The sequence below is a fragment of the Typopeltis vanoorti genome, chromosome 8, assembly GCF_054136105.1.
Source record: "Typopeltis vanoorti isolate ZY-2024b chromosome 8, IOZ_Tvanoo_1.0, whole genome shotgun sequence".
In the NCBI taxonomy this organism is placed as follows: Eukaryota; Metazoa; Arthropoda; class Arachnida; order Uropygi; family Thelyphonidae; genus Typopeltis; species Typopeltis vanoorti.
Window position 1 is genome coordinate 101713255 of NC_143556.1, and position 19944 is coordinate 101733198.

Sequence of the window (19944 nt, forward strand, 5' to 3'; positions counted from 1 at the left end):
TAGGATGTTGTTAATGGATGAAAATGGGAGATTGGTAACTGCCAATTCAGTGAGCAGTTCATCAAGGTGTTTCATCCTCGGTGTGAAATCAGAGGCTCAAGTGTTGATGAAATGAGAGAAGATTAATGGTGAGCAAAAAAGAGGTATATGAGGAGTTAAGTAAACTAGATGTCAATAAGGCAATAGGACTTGACAACATATCACCATGTAGTTGTTGTTGTTAAAGTACTGGAAAAGTCAGTGAGAGATAGGATACAAAAGCGTGTTGATAACAGTGGTATTCTTTGTGCTTATCAGAATGGGTTTGTTAAATGGAGGTTGTGTTTTACAAAGTTACTTATGTACTATAACAAGGTGACAAAATGTATTGGACAAGGGAGATGCATATGCAGTGGTATACTTAGGTTTTTGCAGAGTCTTTTGATAAACTGCTATACCACAAGTTGGTAACTAAACTGAAGCAGATTGATTGGATGAGAGATTAGTAATTTGGATAGGCAACTGGTTCTCAGGTATCAGAAAGTTGTGTATAGGGATGCAGTATCCCAGAAGAGGAAAGTCACTAGTGATGTGCCACAGAGGTTTGTTTTGGGTCCCTTTTTTATTTAATTTGTATATGAATAATATTGGAATGGGTGTAACTGATGATATACAACTGTTTGCAGATGATGTAAAACTGGAGAGGATGATAAGGAATCGAGTAGATGTTTGTGGCCTTACAGGGTGGACTTAACTGCATTGTACGAGTGGGTAACAGAATGGAACTGTCAGTTCAATGTTGCAGCATGTAAGATTCTGAAATTTGGTAGGCAACAATGGGATGCAAAGTATACACTGGATGGGGAAATTATGGCAGAAGTTGAGGAAACAAGAGACCTTAGATTGGTGGTGGATGAGGATCTGAAATTCAGAGGCCACACTACACAAGTTGTGAAGTTGTCACATTGGATAATGGCAATGATGTGGAAGACCTTAACATGCAGAAATAAAGAGGTTCTAGTTCCATATAAAGCCTTTATCAGGCCTCATAAGGATTAACCTCCCAACCGGCTAGGACGTCTACAGGCTGGTTCAAAATTCCACATACAAACTTTGAAGGGAGGTACAGAACATCAAAATCAACCATATTCACATAGGAAGGCACGATCGAAAATACCACCTGAAAGTGATAGGTGGCGCTGCTCGCCAGCACTCCAGGTGAGCAATTCAGGCTTCCTCATTCAAGCTTTCGATGTCGTACGAAGAACATGCATTGTTTTACAAACGCTGAGATGGCAGACATGCACCAACTACTATTGAACTGTTCAGTTATTCCTAATAAAGTTTTTTACACTACTTACTGCCTTGATAATACTGCCTTACCTTGGAGAACCAATTTCATTTTTAATTTTTTTGCGCTAATTTTTTCTAATCGCTTACTCGACAAAAACATTTTCTTTATTCTCGAAGAAATTAATTCACGATAATTATTTGAAATATTATTTAAAAAAAAAAAAAAAAGGCTGCCGGCTTTCCACATTATGTTATTTTTATTTTTATTCAAAATCATATTTCAAAGAATACTTCACAGATTTCCTGAAGGACGTGCTTGGGTGACTTTGCTTTATAGAGAATAACATGAAATTCTTTAATCATATCACTAAATTTTTTTTTCTCTATATCATAATCTACTGTACTTTGCATTTTCACCTTCTTGGTTTCCCTGTATAATTGGTCATTACAAAATGAAATTAACAGTTATGATTTAAATTGATATTGTATATATTTTCTGCTAGTTCAGGTATTATGCTCCAATTTTAATGTAAGCGATACTTTTGCTTATGTTTTGTGCTCATGAAATATCAATTTTTATCAGTCGGGAAAACCTGCTACAATTGAAATGTAAACTATTGCACCAGTAAATAAATAAATAATAAAATAAAATTAATAAATAAAATACATAAATAATAACGTGAACATTTTTGCCTTGCCAACACACAACATTGATGTGATATGGGTTCCAAATTTCTTGTGTGGGAGATGTTTTGTAATAAAAATTTCCACTACAATGAAGTTCAACAGAATCAACAATATTATTGTCTTATTTCTTTTTCTCATGTGGGAGAAAAACTGTAAAATGTCACTCTTATAATCATATCAGATGTTATAATGGCAAAAATAGTAAGAAAAAATCATTTGCACTTTCTTTTCAAAACACAAAGAAAGAACATTGTAAATTCTCCCAATGAAAAAGAAAATATTACATATTTTTCTTCTGCTAGCAGATTTTTTTTCCCTGTAGTACAAAGAAGAAATCACTGCATATAACATGGGAGAATGCAAGAGGGCAAAAATCTGTGAATTTATTGCATTGTAACTAATAGAGAAATCATGTCAGAAAAAATTATTTATGTAAGCAGATATAACGACATTTTCTTCTAGTTTAGATACGTGGCATTGTTGAAGTGGCTAAACCTTTGTTACTATTTTACACTAAAATGAATGGGCATGTTCCCCAAGTGATTTACGTTTGTAACCTGCCAATGATTTATAAAATAAATTCTCTGAAATATCTGCAGATTGAATAGGTCTATAACTCTGTCCCCATCCAAAAAAAAAAAGATTATGTAAAGAAGACTGTGCATTTGCTCCTTTTCTTTTAAAATAATTCAAATCCTCTTTTTCAAGATAATGGTATCAAATAATTTATAATTTTTCGATAGTAAATGTAAAACTGATCATTATAAATTTAAGAAATTATTTTGGCATAAATACTGTTTCAAACTTTTTTCAAACCTGTAAAAGAAATGTCAGTATTTCTGTGTTAGGATGTGCTAATCAACAATTGAAAATGAAACAAGACATTCTTGATGTATTCTGGAGTACAGCTTGAGGCATTTTAGAGCGACTTCTGGGGAAGGTTCCCTCTTTTCTTTCTCAATAGCAGTGAGAGTGGATTATTATCAAGTATTTCTAAGACGTAGATTATTTCAGAAATAGCAACCACCAGCAGCATTTTGTGTGGTATGCATATAAACAGATTTACATGGTGAAAATATAGCATAGTATTTCTAAAATTTCAAATAATTTCAGCAGACAGTAGAACATCTGATTTTAGATTGCAAAGAAATAGTACAGAATTAAAAGCTTCACAGTACAACAAGATTATTGCTTTAATTCTTTTGTCAAAATGGTAAAATTATGTAATGGATTTTGAATATTATTTAGAAAAGCTTTCAAACCTGTAGAAATTTAGAGTAGTTATGTAATTGAGTTCCAGGAAAGGAGGGGGGGGGAGCATTACAAAATCTTCAAAATTAGCATAAATTTTGAATCATTCAGTATATATATCTTTCATATTATATTTTCAATATATCTACAGTCCAAAAAAAAAAAAAAAAAACAGAAGAAGGCAAAAGGTCCCTGCTAAAATATCATTGGATATAAATTTTTAATACTGAAAAGACTCACAATCGGAAACCGAGTAACGCAATTTAACATCATCTGTTGCTCATAAAAACAAAGCAAAAGCAAATTCGTTTCTAAAACTGAAATGTGATGATCCATGTAATGGTATTTTGCTAGGAAAGAAAGCAAAAGGTCATATTTATTTCAATAAATATTATTTAAAAATATAAATATTTCACATAATTTTTTCAATGCAAACATAATTCGTGAAAAAAATTGTTTTTTTTTTGTAAGTAAAGTGAAAGAACAATCAGGGCACTGTTCCATTGCACTGATTTAAAGAATAAAATACAGAAAATTTACTATTACTAAATAGATTCATTGCAAAGGCTGATTGGTGGTTATTTCAGGATTGATATTTTTCCATGTGAAATTCATTTCGATTTTTGGGAAGAGATACAATAAATCAATTGTGAAACAAAAAATAGGTGAAATATCATAGGACAGTAAGGGAAACTCCAAGTAACACAGTACACATAAAGACAGGTGACACAAAGTTTGCTTGCCAACAGTTAATCCACTAATGGCTCGAAAACAGCTGTAAAGGGATTAACGGCGGAGGGAGGTAATGGCATGATAAAAGGTAGAATACTAATGAAGTTTTGATCCATGAAAAACAGCTAGGCTGGTCTGGCTATTTCATCCCCCTCAGCCAGTTGGGAGGTTAATGTGCACAGATTTGGTCCCATGGTTTTGATGGTGATAAGGATATATGGGAAGGAACTGATCTTCGGAAAGTTGAATATGAACACAGATTGAGGAAATTTAGTTTGCAAAGCATTGTGAGTAGGAGGAAGAGAGAGGATATGACTGAGGCATTTAAGTTGGGAAAGGGTTGTTACCAGACTAATGTGGAAGAAATTTTTTGTAGAATGGAGGAGGGGGGGGGAGTAGAATAATTGGACATTCCTGGAAGCTGTATAAGGTGGGTGAGAGCAGGGACACAAAGAGCAAGTTCTTGGCACATAGAGTAGTTGTTGTGAAATGCATTGTGTGATATTGTTGTGAATGCAGGTACAATGAATGAGCTAAAGCATGCTTTTGATAGCTTTGTGTGTAAAAGTGTGTGTGCCTCCCACGGTGAGTCTTTTGTTTCAGTGGAGATCAGGTGTTAACAATAATAATGTGTAGGTGGGAATTTTTTTTTTTTTTTTTTGCTTATGGCTAATGCATTTCCATCTCTCTAAAAGTATAAAAATAATTTTGTAGCAATTCCTCCATTTCATATTTAGGTTGTTGTTGTGAAATGCATTGTGTGATATTGTTGTGAATGCAGGTACAATGAATGAGCTAAAGCATGGTTTTGATAGCTTTGTGTGTAAAAGTGTGTGTGCCTCCCACGGTGAGTCTTTTGTTTCAGTGGAGATCAGGTGTTAACAATAATAATGTGTAGGTGGGAATTTTTTTTTTTTTTTTTTGCTTATGGCTAATGCATTTCCATCTCTCTAAAAGTATAAAAATAATTTTGTAGCAATTCCTCCATTTCATATTTAGGCACCAGACAACAAAGTCAAATTTTAATAAATTTAGTTTAATCCTTTATCCAAGTGTGAGCAAACAAAGTTTGCACCTGAAAGTATCTTCAGGACTTGGGTAAGGTGGTACAACACCAGGCAACTCATTGCAGAGGTGGGGCAAGCTAACATCACTTCTATCTCAGTATCTCCCATAATGCAAAACATATCTCCTTGCTGATATGTCTCATGTTATGCATTAAGGGAAGGGCCACTACCCAGACTAGTTTCAACCTTTATTGAGGTCTCTTCAGTGGGAGCCAGGCCCAAGTGGAAATACCAGGCAGAAGCATTAGCAAGGTCATCTGCACCTATAGGAGTTGCCAATCGGTGTGCCATCTTTTCATTAAATTACTCTGGATTTAGAGAAAGATGTTGAAAGTTTATTTTTCACTTGGTTAGACTATAATAAATTTAGTTTAATCCTTTATCCTATTATAGTCTAACCAAATGAAAAATAAACGTTCAACATCTTTCTCTAAATCCAGAGTAATTTAATATAAAGGTGGCACACCGATTGGCAACTCCTATAGGTAGAGATGACCTTGCTAATACTTCTGCCTGGTATCTCCACTTGGGCCTGGCTCCCACTGAAGAGACCTCAATAAAGGTCGAAACTAGTCTGGGTAGTGGCCCTTCCCTTAATGCATAACATTAGACATATCTGCAAGGAGATGTGTTTTGCATTATTGGAGATACTGAGATAGGAATGATGTTAGCTTGCTCCACCTTTGCAACGAGTTGCCCGGTGTTGTACCACCTTACTCCAGTCCTGAAGATACTTTCAGGCACAAACTTTGTTTGCTCACACTTGGATAAAGGATTAAACTAAATTTATTATAGTCTAACCAAGTGAAAAATGAACTTTCAACAAAAAAAAAAAAGTCAAATTTTCTATTATATGATCACATGTTAACCTAATTTTCATATTAGGAGGATTTCTATAATGCTGCTTATTGGAAGAAATAGCATTGTTTTTTTTTTAACTAATAAATTGAAATAACACAAGCTTTTATGGTAAAATTGATTTGACTGGATTTGATGCCGTATTAGTGAGGATTTTGTAGAGAATAACAGAATCTTCAGGTTCCACTTGCAGATTCTATTATTTATGAAGCTTCAAAAAATGAACACGAGAATAACTGTTGGATTACCTCTATCGAAAATGTTTTATCACTGCATTTATTAATGTAAGATTATTACAAATGATATTTACTCATTGAAGTATTGCAAAAGTCAAAATTACATCATTAAGAATGAATAGCTTTCAAAGTTTTACAAGTATGCAAGTGAGTATATACTGGTTGCTTAGCAGCATCATAATGGTAAGATTTTATTATCATGTTACATCTCAATGGAGTTAAATGATTCATCAGTTGTTCACCCTATATTGCTATAATGCATTTCATACCATAGCCTAAATTCATTAACAGTCTGATATTTGAAACACTCTTTGACAAATGACAATGCACTTCAGTCATACACCACTATCCATACAAAAAAATCTACTCTCATCTCCTTATTTGTTGTACTTAATGCAGTTTACAGGGGTGGTCTCTCATATGAAAAATTCCACCAACTATCTATCTATCTGGTGAGCTCCTCTCAATCAGCCTAAGGCAGGTTGAGGCTAGCATGAACAACTGTTTTCCAATCTACCTGCAGCCAAGTTATTTAGATTTTTGGAGAAGTTCAATCCACTTATGCTCTTGAGATTTTTTATACATTTCCTTCTTGATCTTCCTGGTGATAGTTTTCCTTCTACCTTCCAGGTTAGAGAATTTGAGGAAATCTTTGAGAGGAAGCATGCTTACCTCTACCTCACACCAAATGTCCTCAACACCATTATCACTACTGCTTTTTTTCAGTTTCACATGGTGACACAACTCTTGTGAAATAATTAATAATGCTCCATCTCCTCTTTTATCTTTTCTGTCTTTTTTGAAAAACCATCATATTGTATTGTATGTTATCATCCATTAACGGTATCCAACTGATACAATGATTTGTGGACCGACTAACTGTATCAAGGCCACAAACCCTTATTCCTAATACTTCTGGCACTGTTATATAAACACAGATGCTTTTCCCCGATCCCTCTTTCCTTCCCACAATTCCCCATCATTCAAGTCCTTTGACTCTGTTACTACTATTGAGATCATTCCTGCATTTTTGTCTTGTCTTCCTTTTGTCATTTATTGCACACTGATCCTGGCAGCTTACACCCACAGTCCCACCATCTAGTTTACATTTCACTAACTGCACATTCTCCTCGCATTAACAGTATACCCAGCTTCCCATTATTGCTTTCACTAAAATGCAGACCATATGCAGCAAACAGTTTTCTCTCTCTCTCTCTCTCTCTTTCTCTCTACCTTCAAATTTATTCCCTACATTCACATACTTAAGTCCTCTCTTCCTGCATATTCTAACTATTCATAATCATTGCTCTTCTCAGCTCCGTACTATGTTACTTGGCAACACATTTACAGTTCTCCTTCTCAAACCCTTCTGCTTTGCTGTCTCGAGCAACATTCACAGATCTCATACTACCTAATTCACACTTCCTTGCAAATCATTTTTTTTCCTTCCAGCACAGTCAAATTCTTCTGCACTTCCTCTCTTCTCTGCAACCCCAGTCACTCTTTCTATCTTTGCTCCTCTCTGGCATACTTTCACTACTTACTCCATTTTCACATCTAATTATTTTCACTCTATTTTCAATTATATCCAATTTCTAATTATAGCAAGTAATTCAATTTATCTCCTAATCCTTACCTGGCCACTTTCAGTTGATTAGGTAAGGAGACAGACTGTTAAGTTTGAATAATCCCGTGCTAGGATTATTTCATCAAAAATGCATAAAAAAAAACAAACTAACTTTCCACCATTCCAGTGAAATCACTCATCTTTAACTTGTCTAGCACTGGCACCTTTTTTCTTACGCCTTCAACCATCAATTTCTTTTTTAAATATCCTACTTCACTCTGCACATGCCTTAATTTGTTCCTCAACCTTACCAGTTCCTTTCTAATATCTTCACTTATGTTCATATCATTCATAGTAGCTTTCTTTCCATTTTGCCTTCATTCATCTCCATTCCACTATCATTCACATCTTCCTTTGTCACTGTTCCTACTGTGTTCTTCATCACATCTAGCTATGTTCATATTACTGACGTCATTTCATACACCATCAACTGCTTCTTTCACCAGATCACTCACCTGCTTTTTCATAACTTTCTTAATGATTGCTCATTGTTCTTTCATATTATCTATCTTTACTATTACATGAGCACTCATTTTTCTTGTTACATTCTCACAACTCTCACCCTCGGTCACTGATACATTACCACTCATCAACTCCATATTCAAGTCACACTTAGTTTCCTTCCAACTGCCTTAAAATTCCATAAAAAAAATCTACATAATCCAATGAGTACACGTAGCACATTTCACAAAATGACTAAAATCAAAATTAATTCATGAATGGACAAAGCAGCCACCACCTTGCTTTTACATCCTGTGAAAATATCAGATATTTCAAAGGACCTCTTAGTTTTCTGAAAAAAAAAAAATAATAATAAATAAATCATACAACCATTTCATAGTTGAGATTACTGAATGAAGTTTAGTGCTTTAAATTTATCTAGGTGCTGAAGTAGGAACTGTGATAACTACAATTACAGCAAATGATGTGGATACCAATCCTGCCCTCATTTATAGTTTTGCTGATGGAGGAAATCCAAGTAATTTATTCAGTATAGATCGCTTCAGTGGCCGGATTACTTTAGCACATCCATTGGATCATGAAAAGCAGAGCCGCTACCTACTTCAAATCCAAGCTTCAGATTCTGCTCATCTTGCACAAACAACTCTCACAGTTCACGTAACTGATATTAATGATAATGCTCCTTTATTCAGTGAACAACCATACCAGGTATGAAACGTAATAAATAAAAAACAATACTTTTAATTAGTACTATAGTTTGTAGTTAATATATCAAAATTAATGACTTAAGGGAATTATGGTGTTACTATTTATGTGTCACTTGTATTTATTTATATATTTATATGCACCTGCTTTACCTTCAGAAATTTTTATGAAATATTCAGTGAAGAAGGTCGAAATATCCATCTTCCTTAACCTAACCCAAGCAAGGCAGATAGCCAATTTTTTAGCACACATGATAACATTGGCTAAAAAAAAAACGTATCTAAACCAGGGGAACAATCCTTGCTTTAAAAAAATGGTAATATTATTGTAACTTTTCTCCACCTTTGGCATGGATTTTTAATGATTGGACATAATTTTTTTGGCCATAGAAATTGTCACCTTCTTCTTCAAATATTCTCCTCCTCTCTTCTTAACTTCAAATATATCAGTGATTGTACATCACTTAATTACTGTGACCAAATTTAATCACTCATTTTCAGGATATTAAAGGAACTTCTGGAAAGAGATGAATATGAATAACTAACGCAATATCAGGAATTTTTTATGTTGATTATGAGAATGGATTCAGCAATGAAAGATAATCTGCAGTGCTTGGAGAATATGAGATAAAAGCATAAGGAGCGGGTATGCAACCCCCCCCCCCTCTTGTGGTTTCCCTGTTTGGTGGTGATGTTTAAAAAAAAAAATTCTGAAAGAAAGGGTAAATACCATGATAATGAATAAATTTCAGGTGCAGCTCTTTCGTCTTGAATTTCTTGTAGGTCTGAAAAAAAATAACTTACATCATACCAATTCTAGAAAGAGTGCTGTAGATTGGTGGTTTTTTTAATGCTGATATAAAAAGCTAGTGCATCTAATATATCTAGATTGTTTTAGATATCTAGATTCATTTGTTTGCGGATGATGTGAAGTTGCGAAGGGTTATCAGTAATAGTGCAGATGTGGCAGCCCTGCAAGAGGATTTGAATAAACTAGACAGATGGGCAAATAAATGGGGTTGTCGGTTCAATGCAGCAAAATATAAAGTCTTGAGGTTTGGGATCCATCGATGGGAGGATGCATACTTGATCGGAGCAGCTGTACTGGAGGAGGTAGGGGAGACAAGAGATCTGGGGGTGATGATTGATAGTAAACTGAAATTCTGGGAGCATATTGCAAAGGTCGTGAGGGTAACTTGGAGGATTGCTGCAATACTGAGAAGGACGCTGACCTGCAGAGATAAAAGAGTTATCATTCCGTTATATAAGGCCCTGATCAGCCCACACTTAGACTATTGTTCTCAGATTTGGTTCCCAGGATTTGAAGGGGATAAATTGACTGTGGAAAGGGTACAGAGGCAGATAACAAAGATGGTTTCAGGACTGTACAATATGAGTTATGAGGATTGACTGAGAGAATGTGGACTGCAGAGTTTGGTGGATAGAAGAAGGAGAGGTGATATGATCGAGACTTTTAAACTATTGAGAGGCAGTTACAGGGTAGACATTGGAGAGTTCTTTCACTTGGTGGAACGGCAGGAAGGAGCAATGACCCTGGAAGGAATGCTGTTGGAGGCTGTGCGCAAGAGGAAGGAGTGGTTTCTTTGCGTAGAGGATGGTTGAACCTTGGAATGCATTGACTGAGAGAGTGATTGGAGTGGGGACCATTAATGGGTTCAAGGAGTGGTATGATAGACTTTGTATTTCCTAAAAACAACCTCCCACGATGAGTCTTTTGACTCCATGGAGGCCTGGATAATAATAATAATAATAAAACTTTATCTGGAAATTTCATATTCCTAAAAGCACAATATTATCTACATACCAGTTTATTGTTAATTTTTCTCATTTAATTTGATTCATAGCTATTTATTAATAGTGCTGTTTCTTATTAGCATCATTTTCAAATCCTGCTAATATCTATTCATCAAAGTGGTAAGAAGTTTTTATCTTAGAACCTATCTTAATAGGAAAAGGCAGTTATTCCTATATTATATCTGTTGACCATATGTGTTCATGTACCTGCTTTTCAGTAGTTTCATATATATTATTATTATTATTCAGGCCTCCATGGAGTCAAAAGACTCATCGTGGGAGGTCCTTCCTAAGAAACACAAAGTCTATCAAGACTATGTTAGACCAGTAAACTTATCTCAGTTTGAAGAAAACTAATAAGAGTACTTCCTCGCATAGACAGAATTCAAATGCTATAATACATATAATGAACAACATGATATCCAACCTCATGTCAAATGACCAAGATCGTTGATCTTCTAGAACTTCTGTTTTACTGTAGCTTAGTTGTGTCTTTGATAGTGGGCAATATATGACAAGCTGAGGAAATCAGAATTATAGATGAAGGAAATAAAGTTCAGAATGTTCAGGAAGAGAGGCTTTGAATATAAGTATGTTTGGAATGCATTTGAATGGTTAAGATTTGTTAGCTAGGGATGAGATGCATTGGCAGCGGTTGTTGATCGGTGAAACAGTGAATGTTTCAAAACAAGGAAATGAAACCAGATTGGCTTGGATGGCCAGGAAAAGAGCCTTGTGTAGAGATCATAACTGTGTGATTGGGAAATTGGAAAGAGCAGACTGCCATCCTGGTTGGCCGAGTGGTTAGCATATTCGCTCTCCAGCCAAAAGGCTATGGAAGTTTGTGATTTTCTGTGAAATACTGATGCGCAGTAGATGGTATCAGTGTAGTTTTGGTTCATGGTAGTTGGTGGATTGAGTGGTGGAGACAAAGAGTTGTAGAGTAGGTGCCCTCCCTTGATGAGTCTTTTGAACTCCCTGGTGGTGTCACATAATAAAAATAAATAATAATAATACTAATAGAACTGTTGATATTAGATGGGAGACCAGACTGCTATTTCAAAGTTTGGGAATGTATATTGCATTTATATACTAATGTCAAAATTATTAGGAACAAAAAGAAAGAAGACCTTTTGGATTTGATAGAGTCAGTTGGTTCAAAGGTTCTTGATATTAGTGAAACTTGGTTGGCCTAGAATGATGTGTATTGGATCGAATGGAAAGGGATTGATGGTCATCCCTGGAAGTTATATAAGCATTTGCTGGCATGAGTAGTAGTTTTTTGAATGGGGGAGAGGGAAGTGGCAATAATAAGTGATGTAATGCATTGTCAGAAAGAATGGTAAGTGTAAAGATGGTGAATAAATTTAAAGTGTGGTATGATCGATATTATAACTGAACCTCCACAGAGTCAAAAGACTCAATGCAGAAGACCCACACTTAAAATGCAAATGAACATGCTCCATTAAGCAATCAAGTGTTGTATCCAATTAATGAAAACTAAAAAAAACTCATTTTACACTGAGATAAATATAGTGTTTACTCTATATTTACTGTTTTTTTTAAAGCATAAGTAAATTTATTATCAATTTCTGGAGATCCAGTATTTAAATAATTCAGACTTTATATTTAAAACCAGTATGATTTTGAATTCATGATTCATATCTTAGGTGTCGCTTCCAGAACTAGTTGAACCAGGATACTGGGTAATCACAGTGATAGCTGCAGATATAGATTCTGGAGTAAATGCTCACATACATTATAGCATGAGTGCTTCCTCTGTGGATGGATTTTATATTGATGAAAATACAGGTAAATTTTATATGTATAAAATATCCATGTTCATACTATAATTACAGCATACAATTTTCTAATAAACAAAAGAGAGAGAGAGAGAGAGAGTGTGTGTGTGGGGGGGGGTGCGTGCGTGTGTTTAATAAATTTTTATGATAATTAAGCCAAGAGAATACAAAATAAATAGAGTAAGCGCTATTATTCTAGTCAATTTTAAAAAGAGCACAACCAGTTTTGCACTATTGAGGACTACATATGATCCACAAAAAAAAACAGAAGAAACTATACAGAGCCACACAACAAACATTAGAAATATAGTAACTCCATTACATTAAAAAAAAAAAAAAGGATGATTGCTGTCTTCTGAAACTATTCTGTTATTGTTGAATGCGTGAAATTTCACATTCACTATAGTTGAATTTGCAGTTGAATAATTCAGATGGAACAGGGTTAAGCATTATTTCTGTGGATAAGTGTATCTTCCTCTCATTCCCATCGGAGCATTGGTGTAAGATCTCTGATGTATCCCATTTTACTTGGTGTCTATTGACTGTTATTAGGATCTGCAGAATTACATGATCAGACAGAGCTAAAGTCCTGGATGTCTCATATGCAATTCTCTAATGTGCTTTTCTGCATTCTATTCTATTGATTTTTTGTTTGTTTCTAATATGAGACTGTGTGTGTGTGTGCGCGTGCACACACACACATCGAATATATGTAGAAACATAATTCAAATACTGTTTAAATAAAAAATACCAGCTCACACCAGTTCATCCCACAGATGTTCAATAGGGTTGAGATCAGGGCTTTGTGGGGCCAGTCAAGCAAGGTAATGTTCATGTCCACAAACCACACAGTTATAGCAGCAGCCTATAATATGGTGCATTGTCTTGATGAAAGAGACAATGGTTAGTTCCACAGAAATGCAGAGTAGGAAGTATTGCATTGTCCAGAATGTTCAGTGTTCATGGCATCACAAACCGGGATCCAAAGCCAAACCAGGAAAAACAGCACCATACCATCACACTACCAACTCCCAATTTCAAAGTTGGTGTTATGTACTCTGATAAGAAACATTCACTAAGCATCTGTCACACCTGTCCATCTGCCTATTTCTTATTAGAGGGCATAACATGATTTGTTGCCCCATAACATAGCTTTCCAAGCTTCCAACATCCCACTGTTCACACTCTTTGCACCACTGAAGTTGGTAGGGCTTGCATATTGCAGTCCTACCATGGAAACCCATGTTGTGATCCTTGGTTCTGAATCGATGCAGAATTAATAACGGAAAAAACTCACATACAAAGATTATTTAATAGTATAATTTTTGCTTGTGTGTCACAGGCATCTTCAGTACATATTAAGCTCAAATTAAACAATAACTCACAATTCCAAAAAGCGCCACCTAAGTAGCTGGTGTAAGATAACTAAAACGGTCAATAAATTTCCTCAAAAAAAAAAAAAAAAAAAAATCAATACAATAAAAAGTTAGGAAAGATAGGAAAGAGTAGCTAATCTTTCCTAACTTTTTATTGTATTGATTTTTATTTATTTATTTATTTTTTTTTTTTAGGAAATTTATTGACCTTTTTAGTTATCTTACACCAGCTACTTAGGTGGTGCTTTTTGGAATTGTCAGTTATTGTTTAATTTGAGCTTAATATGTACTGAAGATGCCTGTGACACACAGGCGAAAATTATGCTATTAAATAATCTTTGTACGTGAGTTTTTTCCGTTATTAATTTTGTATCGATATGTCTACTCACAGTATACCTCTTTTAAAACTTATCGGTTCTGAATGCTTTTGTGCAGAATCGTGTTCCAATCGATGCCCGGAACTCTGCATTCAGCGTGTCGGCCGATGAATGGCGTTTTTTACATATTATCCTTCATAGCACCCTACAATACAGTCAATACAGTCTTCTATAGTTTTCTACAGTTTTATAGTGCAACTAGCATCTTCTTTATCAGAGACACAATGACTAAAATTCAACTGCCCTTATGGGAACCAACCTTGACAATCGTCTCACACAATACAGAGGGCCTCTCCTCTGTAAAAGAAGATCTTATTGCAAAAATGTGTAAAGAACAAAAATGTGATATTTTATGTCTACAGGAGACACACAAAGGACCTCAACAAGCCAGACCTAAAATTGCTGGAATGAAGCTCATAAAAGAAATACCACATGAAAAGTATGGAAGTGCTACCTTCACTCGGCAGGAGCTCCAGGTTACAGGATGCCTAATGATAAATCGAAGATATAACATCAGTGTTTGCTCAGTATATAAACCACCTAGTATAACCTTTGCTTTAAATTACAAGCGGCGGTCGAAATGTCCCAGTACTTGACACAAAGGAAATCTGCTATTATTATAGGCAACTTTAACAGTCATAGCACAATAATCCTAAACAGCCATCATCATTTAATAGTGGTAGATGGAAAAGAGGTTATAACCCAGACCTTGGATTTGTTAGTAATAGAATAGCTAATCTGTGCACTAAGCAGGTACTTGCACCAATCCCAAGTTCACAACATAGACCAATAATGCTGCAAGTTTTCCCACCAGTTCGACTTAAGGAGATTCCACTTAGAAGACGCTTTAATTTTAAAAAAAGCTAACTGGGAACAGTTCTCAAGATAATTAGACATAAACCTGACCAACATTTCACCCAGACCAGAAAAATTATGGAAAGTTCATCAAAACTATTAGACGGTCCTGCTACCAGGCACATCCCAGGAGGTAGTCGAACATGTTACATTCCAGGTTTTACAGAGCACAACGTGGAAATATATGAAAGATATTGTGACCTATATGATAAAGATCCATTTTCATCAGAAACAATTGATGCAGGAGAGGAACTTATAGCAGCACTGTCTGAAAAAAGAAGTCAACAATGGGCAGAGAAAATTAAAAGCTTAGATATGAAGCACAGTAGCAGGAAAGCCTGGCTCTTACTCAAAAAATTATCTGGTGACCCCACAACAGCAGCAACCGAAGTTAATATAAATGTAAACCAAATTGCAACTCAGCTATCTCTGAATGGTAAACCAAGTACTGAAGGAAAAATACCTAAAGATTATATTTAAAAAGTTAGGGATTCAGAAAATAATCTCTTTGCACCATTTACTAAAGGGGAACTAGAAAATGCCCTAAAACCTTAAAACCAGGAAAAGCTGCTGGTATAGATGATATCAGAAATGAGATACTAAGGAATCTGGGAGAAAAGGCAACAGAGTGGTTGTTAGAATTTTTCAACTTATGTTGGAAATTTGCTAAAATATCCAGCATATGGAGGCAAACGAAAGTAATGCCTATCCTGAAACGGGTAAACCTACTGAGGATCCAAGGAGCTACAGGCCTATAGCTCTCCTATGCACAACACTGAAGCTGTATGAGAGGTTAATCTTGAACAGACTAAGTCCAGAAATAGAGAAAGTGCTGATAAAAGAATAATTGAGGATGGCTTTGAAAGGGGGGTTAGCAACAGGAGCTGTATTTATAGATTTGACAGCAGCATATGACACACTAAATCTTAGAAAGCTTATAGTTAAAATTTACAGCATGACAAACAGCTATCGGTTAGTGGTCGCTGCTGTTCAGCAGGAGATTCTTTGTTGATTTTCAAGGAAAAAAGTGCAGATGGTGTATCCAGAAAAATGGTCTACCCCAGGGGAGTGTGCTATCTCCCCCCTCCTCTTCAATATACTGTATATACTAATGACCAACCTATAAACCCACAGTCAAGAACCTTCTTATATGCAGATGACAGGCAATAGCTTATCAAGCAAAATCCTTTGATGACATCGAGAAGCAGCTCACACAAGAGCTAGAAACCCTTACAGTTTACTGTAAGATAAACCAACTGAAACCAAATCCCAGTAAAAACCCAAATGTGTCTTTGCCATCTCAATAATAGGGAGGTGAAGAGTGTTGAATATAGAATGGTATGAAACTGGTCAATTATCCAAATCCAACTTACCTAGGTGTTACACTAGATAGGACCCTAAATTATAAGCAACACATAGAAATGACAGCAGCTAAAATTCAAACACATAATAATATCCTGCACCAATTAACATCATCTCGGTGGGGTGCAAATCCACAAGTACTGCGCACCTCTGCACTGGCACTCTGCTTTTCGACAGCCGAGTATGCTAACCCTGTTTAGGAAAGATCATCACATGTCAAAATTATTGATAAGGTTCTTAATGAAACATGTCGGCATATTACCAGCTGCCTTAAGCCTACAAAAATTGACCATCTATACTCACTGTCTGGTATTGCACCTCCTCACATCAGAAGGACTACACAGAGTAGATATGAGTGGAAATAACAACTAAATGATGAATGGCATCCTTTGTATGGATATGTTGCAGTACATAAGAGGCTAAGATCAAGGAAAAGTTTTATTCACTCAGTGGAACCATTGGTTGATTCCGTAAAAGCTATAAGGTCAACAATGTGGCAAGAACAATCTCCAGAAGCTCTGAACTTAAACAAATCTCTTCCTTCTGGCTTACATCTTGATTGGCAAAGATGATAGACAATGAATAGACTTCATTCTGGAATGGGTAGATCAAAGCAGAATATAGCCAGATGGGGTTACACAGACAATGACAGCTGCTCGTGTGGTGAAACACAAACCATGGATCATCTTCTGCAATTCTGCTTAATAGATATTAATAATATATGTACCTGAGAAGATTTAATGCAGTGTAATGAAACAGCTTTAAAGTATATTAGTCACTGGATGAGTGAAATTTGACATTTTATGTTTTTGCTTAATATTTCATGCAAGTGGCATTTTTGTCTTTTAATGTATGCTTTTAATCCCTAGTGTTTTAATGTCTATTTCTTTAAATGTATGCGTTTAATCATTTATATGTATGCTCTTACATTTTCTGTAGTTCGCACATGAAATAAATAAATAAATAAATAGCATCCTACAGTCATGTTCAATGAGTGTGGTGGGTCCACTTGCAGTTGATTCCCTGCGCTTCCATCTCAGTATGGTATCACTGATTATTGACCTGGGATGGCCTAATTTGTCAACAATTTGCCAAAAGGCTTTGCATCATGGCATCCTATCACAATGTCTCTTTCAAACTCCATCAGTTCCTTTATCACAGCCATATCATCTAGACACAATTGCACTGACTTAGAAGCATCATATTCCTCCAATTTATACTGGCTACAAACACGTAACTCGTTACATGGCATGACGCACCTTGGCCACAGAGGTGTCCATCGACTACTTTTCAAGCAGGGATATAATCTGTAGTATTAGTGATGTTTCACAATGTGAACATCAGAAGAAATTTTTTTTAGATGTAACTGTGTTCTGTTTATTCTGAAATTATTTAAAATAACCATTTAGCAGCTTTAATACCTGTCTTTAAGAACTGTGATTATTTGCATTAAACATATAACATAACTAGTAACAAATATGCATTTCAAAAGGAAAGGAAAGGATGACACATAAATAAATGTTTTATGTATGCATCATTTTTCATGATCTTACTTCTATGTACAATTATGTGGCCATTCTTGGCTGGTGTTGAGACTGTATTTTTAAATTTCAATATATAGAAATTGATTTACCCATTCTTATATTTCATACTCTGAATTGCTTTATATGTATTTGAAAATTTTTAAATGGAACTATGTGGTTTGGAAGCTACATTAGTGCTGTTAATATATATATACCAAACTTCTTATTATTTTATTACAAATCCATGGAGTCTCAGGACTGATCACAGGAAGATGCTTACACTAAAAGACACTACAAGATCCACTGTCCACACACACACACACAATTTACTGTCTATATTGCACAGTCCACATATTTAGCACTTAAAATAAAAAAATTGTTGGTTGCCTAGATAAGTTGCATAGAAAAATTCATAAACAAGAGCATCTGGCTTTCAGCATTATATTAAAGATACTGGTTCAATTTGAACAGAATAAATATAGAATTTAGTTATAAGTGCATATATATATGGGTATTTAGAAATATATAATCAATGTTAAACCTTATTGTATGTCATATATTTTTAAATTTCAGCAGTAGTGAAGAAAATTGCTTTTTACATATTCGAATTACATGTGCAAATGTAATTTGCACGTGTAATTTGTTCTTGTCTTCAAAAAAAAAGATATAACTCATTGAAATCATGGAAACATATTAGAGCACTTGGGTTGTGGCACAAGTTTAAAGAAAGGTTAGGAATTCTCTCTGCCAGGAGCTATGCAAGTGGCTATACACATGTGAATAGCACCCTGCTTGCTTGTAGTAATTGCTAAGTATATTACCAGGCAAACGTAATGACTAGTATCATGTCTGGTTTTATTTTTTAATTGTGTTCCATTATTCAGTTGTACTAAAGATGCCTCCATTCTTCCTTCCTGATTTATGCTCATGCATAGACCCACACTTCACCATGCAGGTATTTGAAACCAAATCTGACAGTTGGTGAATCCTTATTTCCAGTGTTCTATGTCTATATATATTGCATGTGTTCTTCAGACTGGTTTGCCTATTTTGAGGGATGAAAAACCCAGGTTTCTGGGAGAAAAAACCTCCACCTCCATATCAGACTAGCTAACTCACCATTTGATTGAAAACACCTGATAAAGGTTCCTCACATCATAGATGGGATTTGAACCTGGATATTTCCAAACAAAGGGATTGTCTAAATCAACTGAGCTATGGAGGCTCATGCCTTCAATACTATGCTGAAAATTTTAGATCTTTTAAACTATTAAATATTTATCCACATAAGTCAATCTGTTCATCTTTGATTTTTTTAAACTATATCTCCTATTCTCAGTCAGTTCTGATATTATTTTTGCATTTGTACACCTTTCCTAAAGTTTCTTCATTCTTTCAAATCCTGGCAACTAGATCTCTGATCACAGTAATCCATATGTGATCTATTCAGGACCCTGTACAAGTATTGCATCTGTCATGGTAACATAATCATGGGTTATTTTACCATGTTTGCAATTACCTTCTCTTGAAGTTCAAATTTCTATCCACTGTCACTCCAACAGCAGTTACTTCCTACACTTCTTCTAGGGCAATTCTACTAGATTATATATCCTCCTATCTGTAGATATTATAAAGTGCAGAACTCTAAACTTGGCTACATTAAATTAAACTAGCATCCTCATTCATTAAAAGGAAACTATCACCACAGAAAGATCTTTCACCTTCTAGATTTCTTGAATTCAAGTTTTACATAGTTACTTATATTATATTTAAGACCAATGGAAGGTTTATTATATTGTATTATGGTGTATCCCTTTAGCTAAGCATTGATGCTATGAGGCTTTGACTAGAATTTTTCGTGATACATTGCAGTATTTGCTATAGCGAGAGATGACTGCACTATTGAACACTTGATTTTTGATTAATGAACTGCAATAA

The 19944-nt window shown here is 35.1% G+C and overlaps 1 protein-coding gene across 1 annotated transcript in view; it reads left to right on the plus strand.

The window, feature by feature from the left end:
• Window positions 1–19944, plus strand: part of ds (dachsous cadherin-related 1) — a 342130-nt gene that overhangs the window by 321921 nt on the left and 265 nt on the right. The window contains exons 17-18 of the mRNA XM_090396431.1: window positions 8614–8900; window positions 12382–12523. Of these exons, the coding sequence (XP_090252557.1) occupies window positions 8614–8900; window positions 12382–12523 (429 nt within the window). The remainder of the gene's footprint in view (window positions 1–8613; window positions 8901–12381; window positions 12524–19944) is intronic.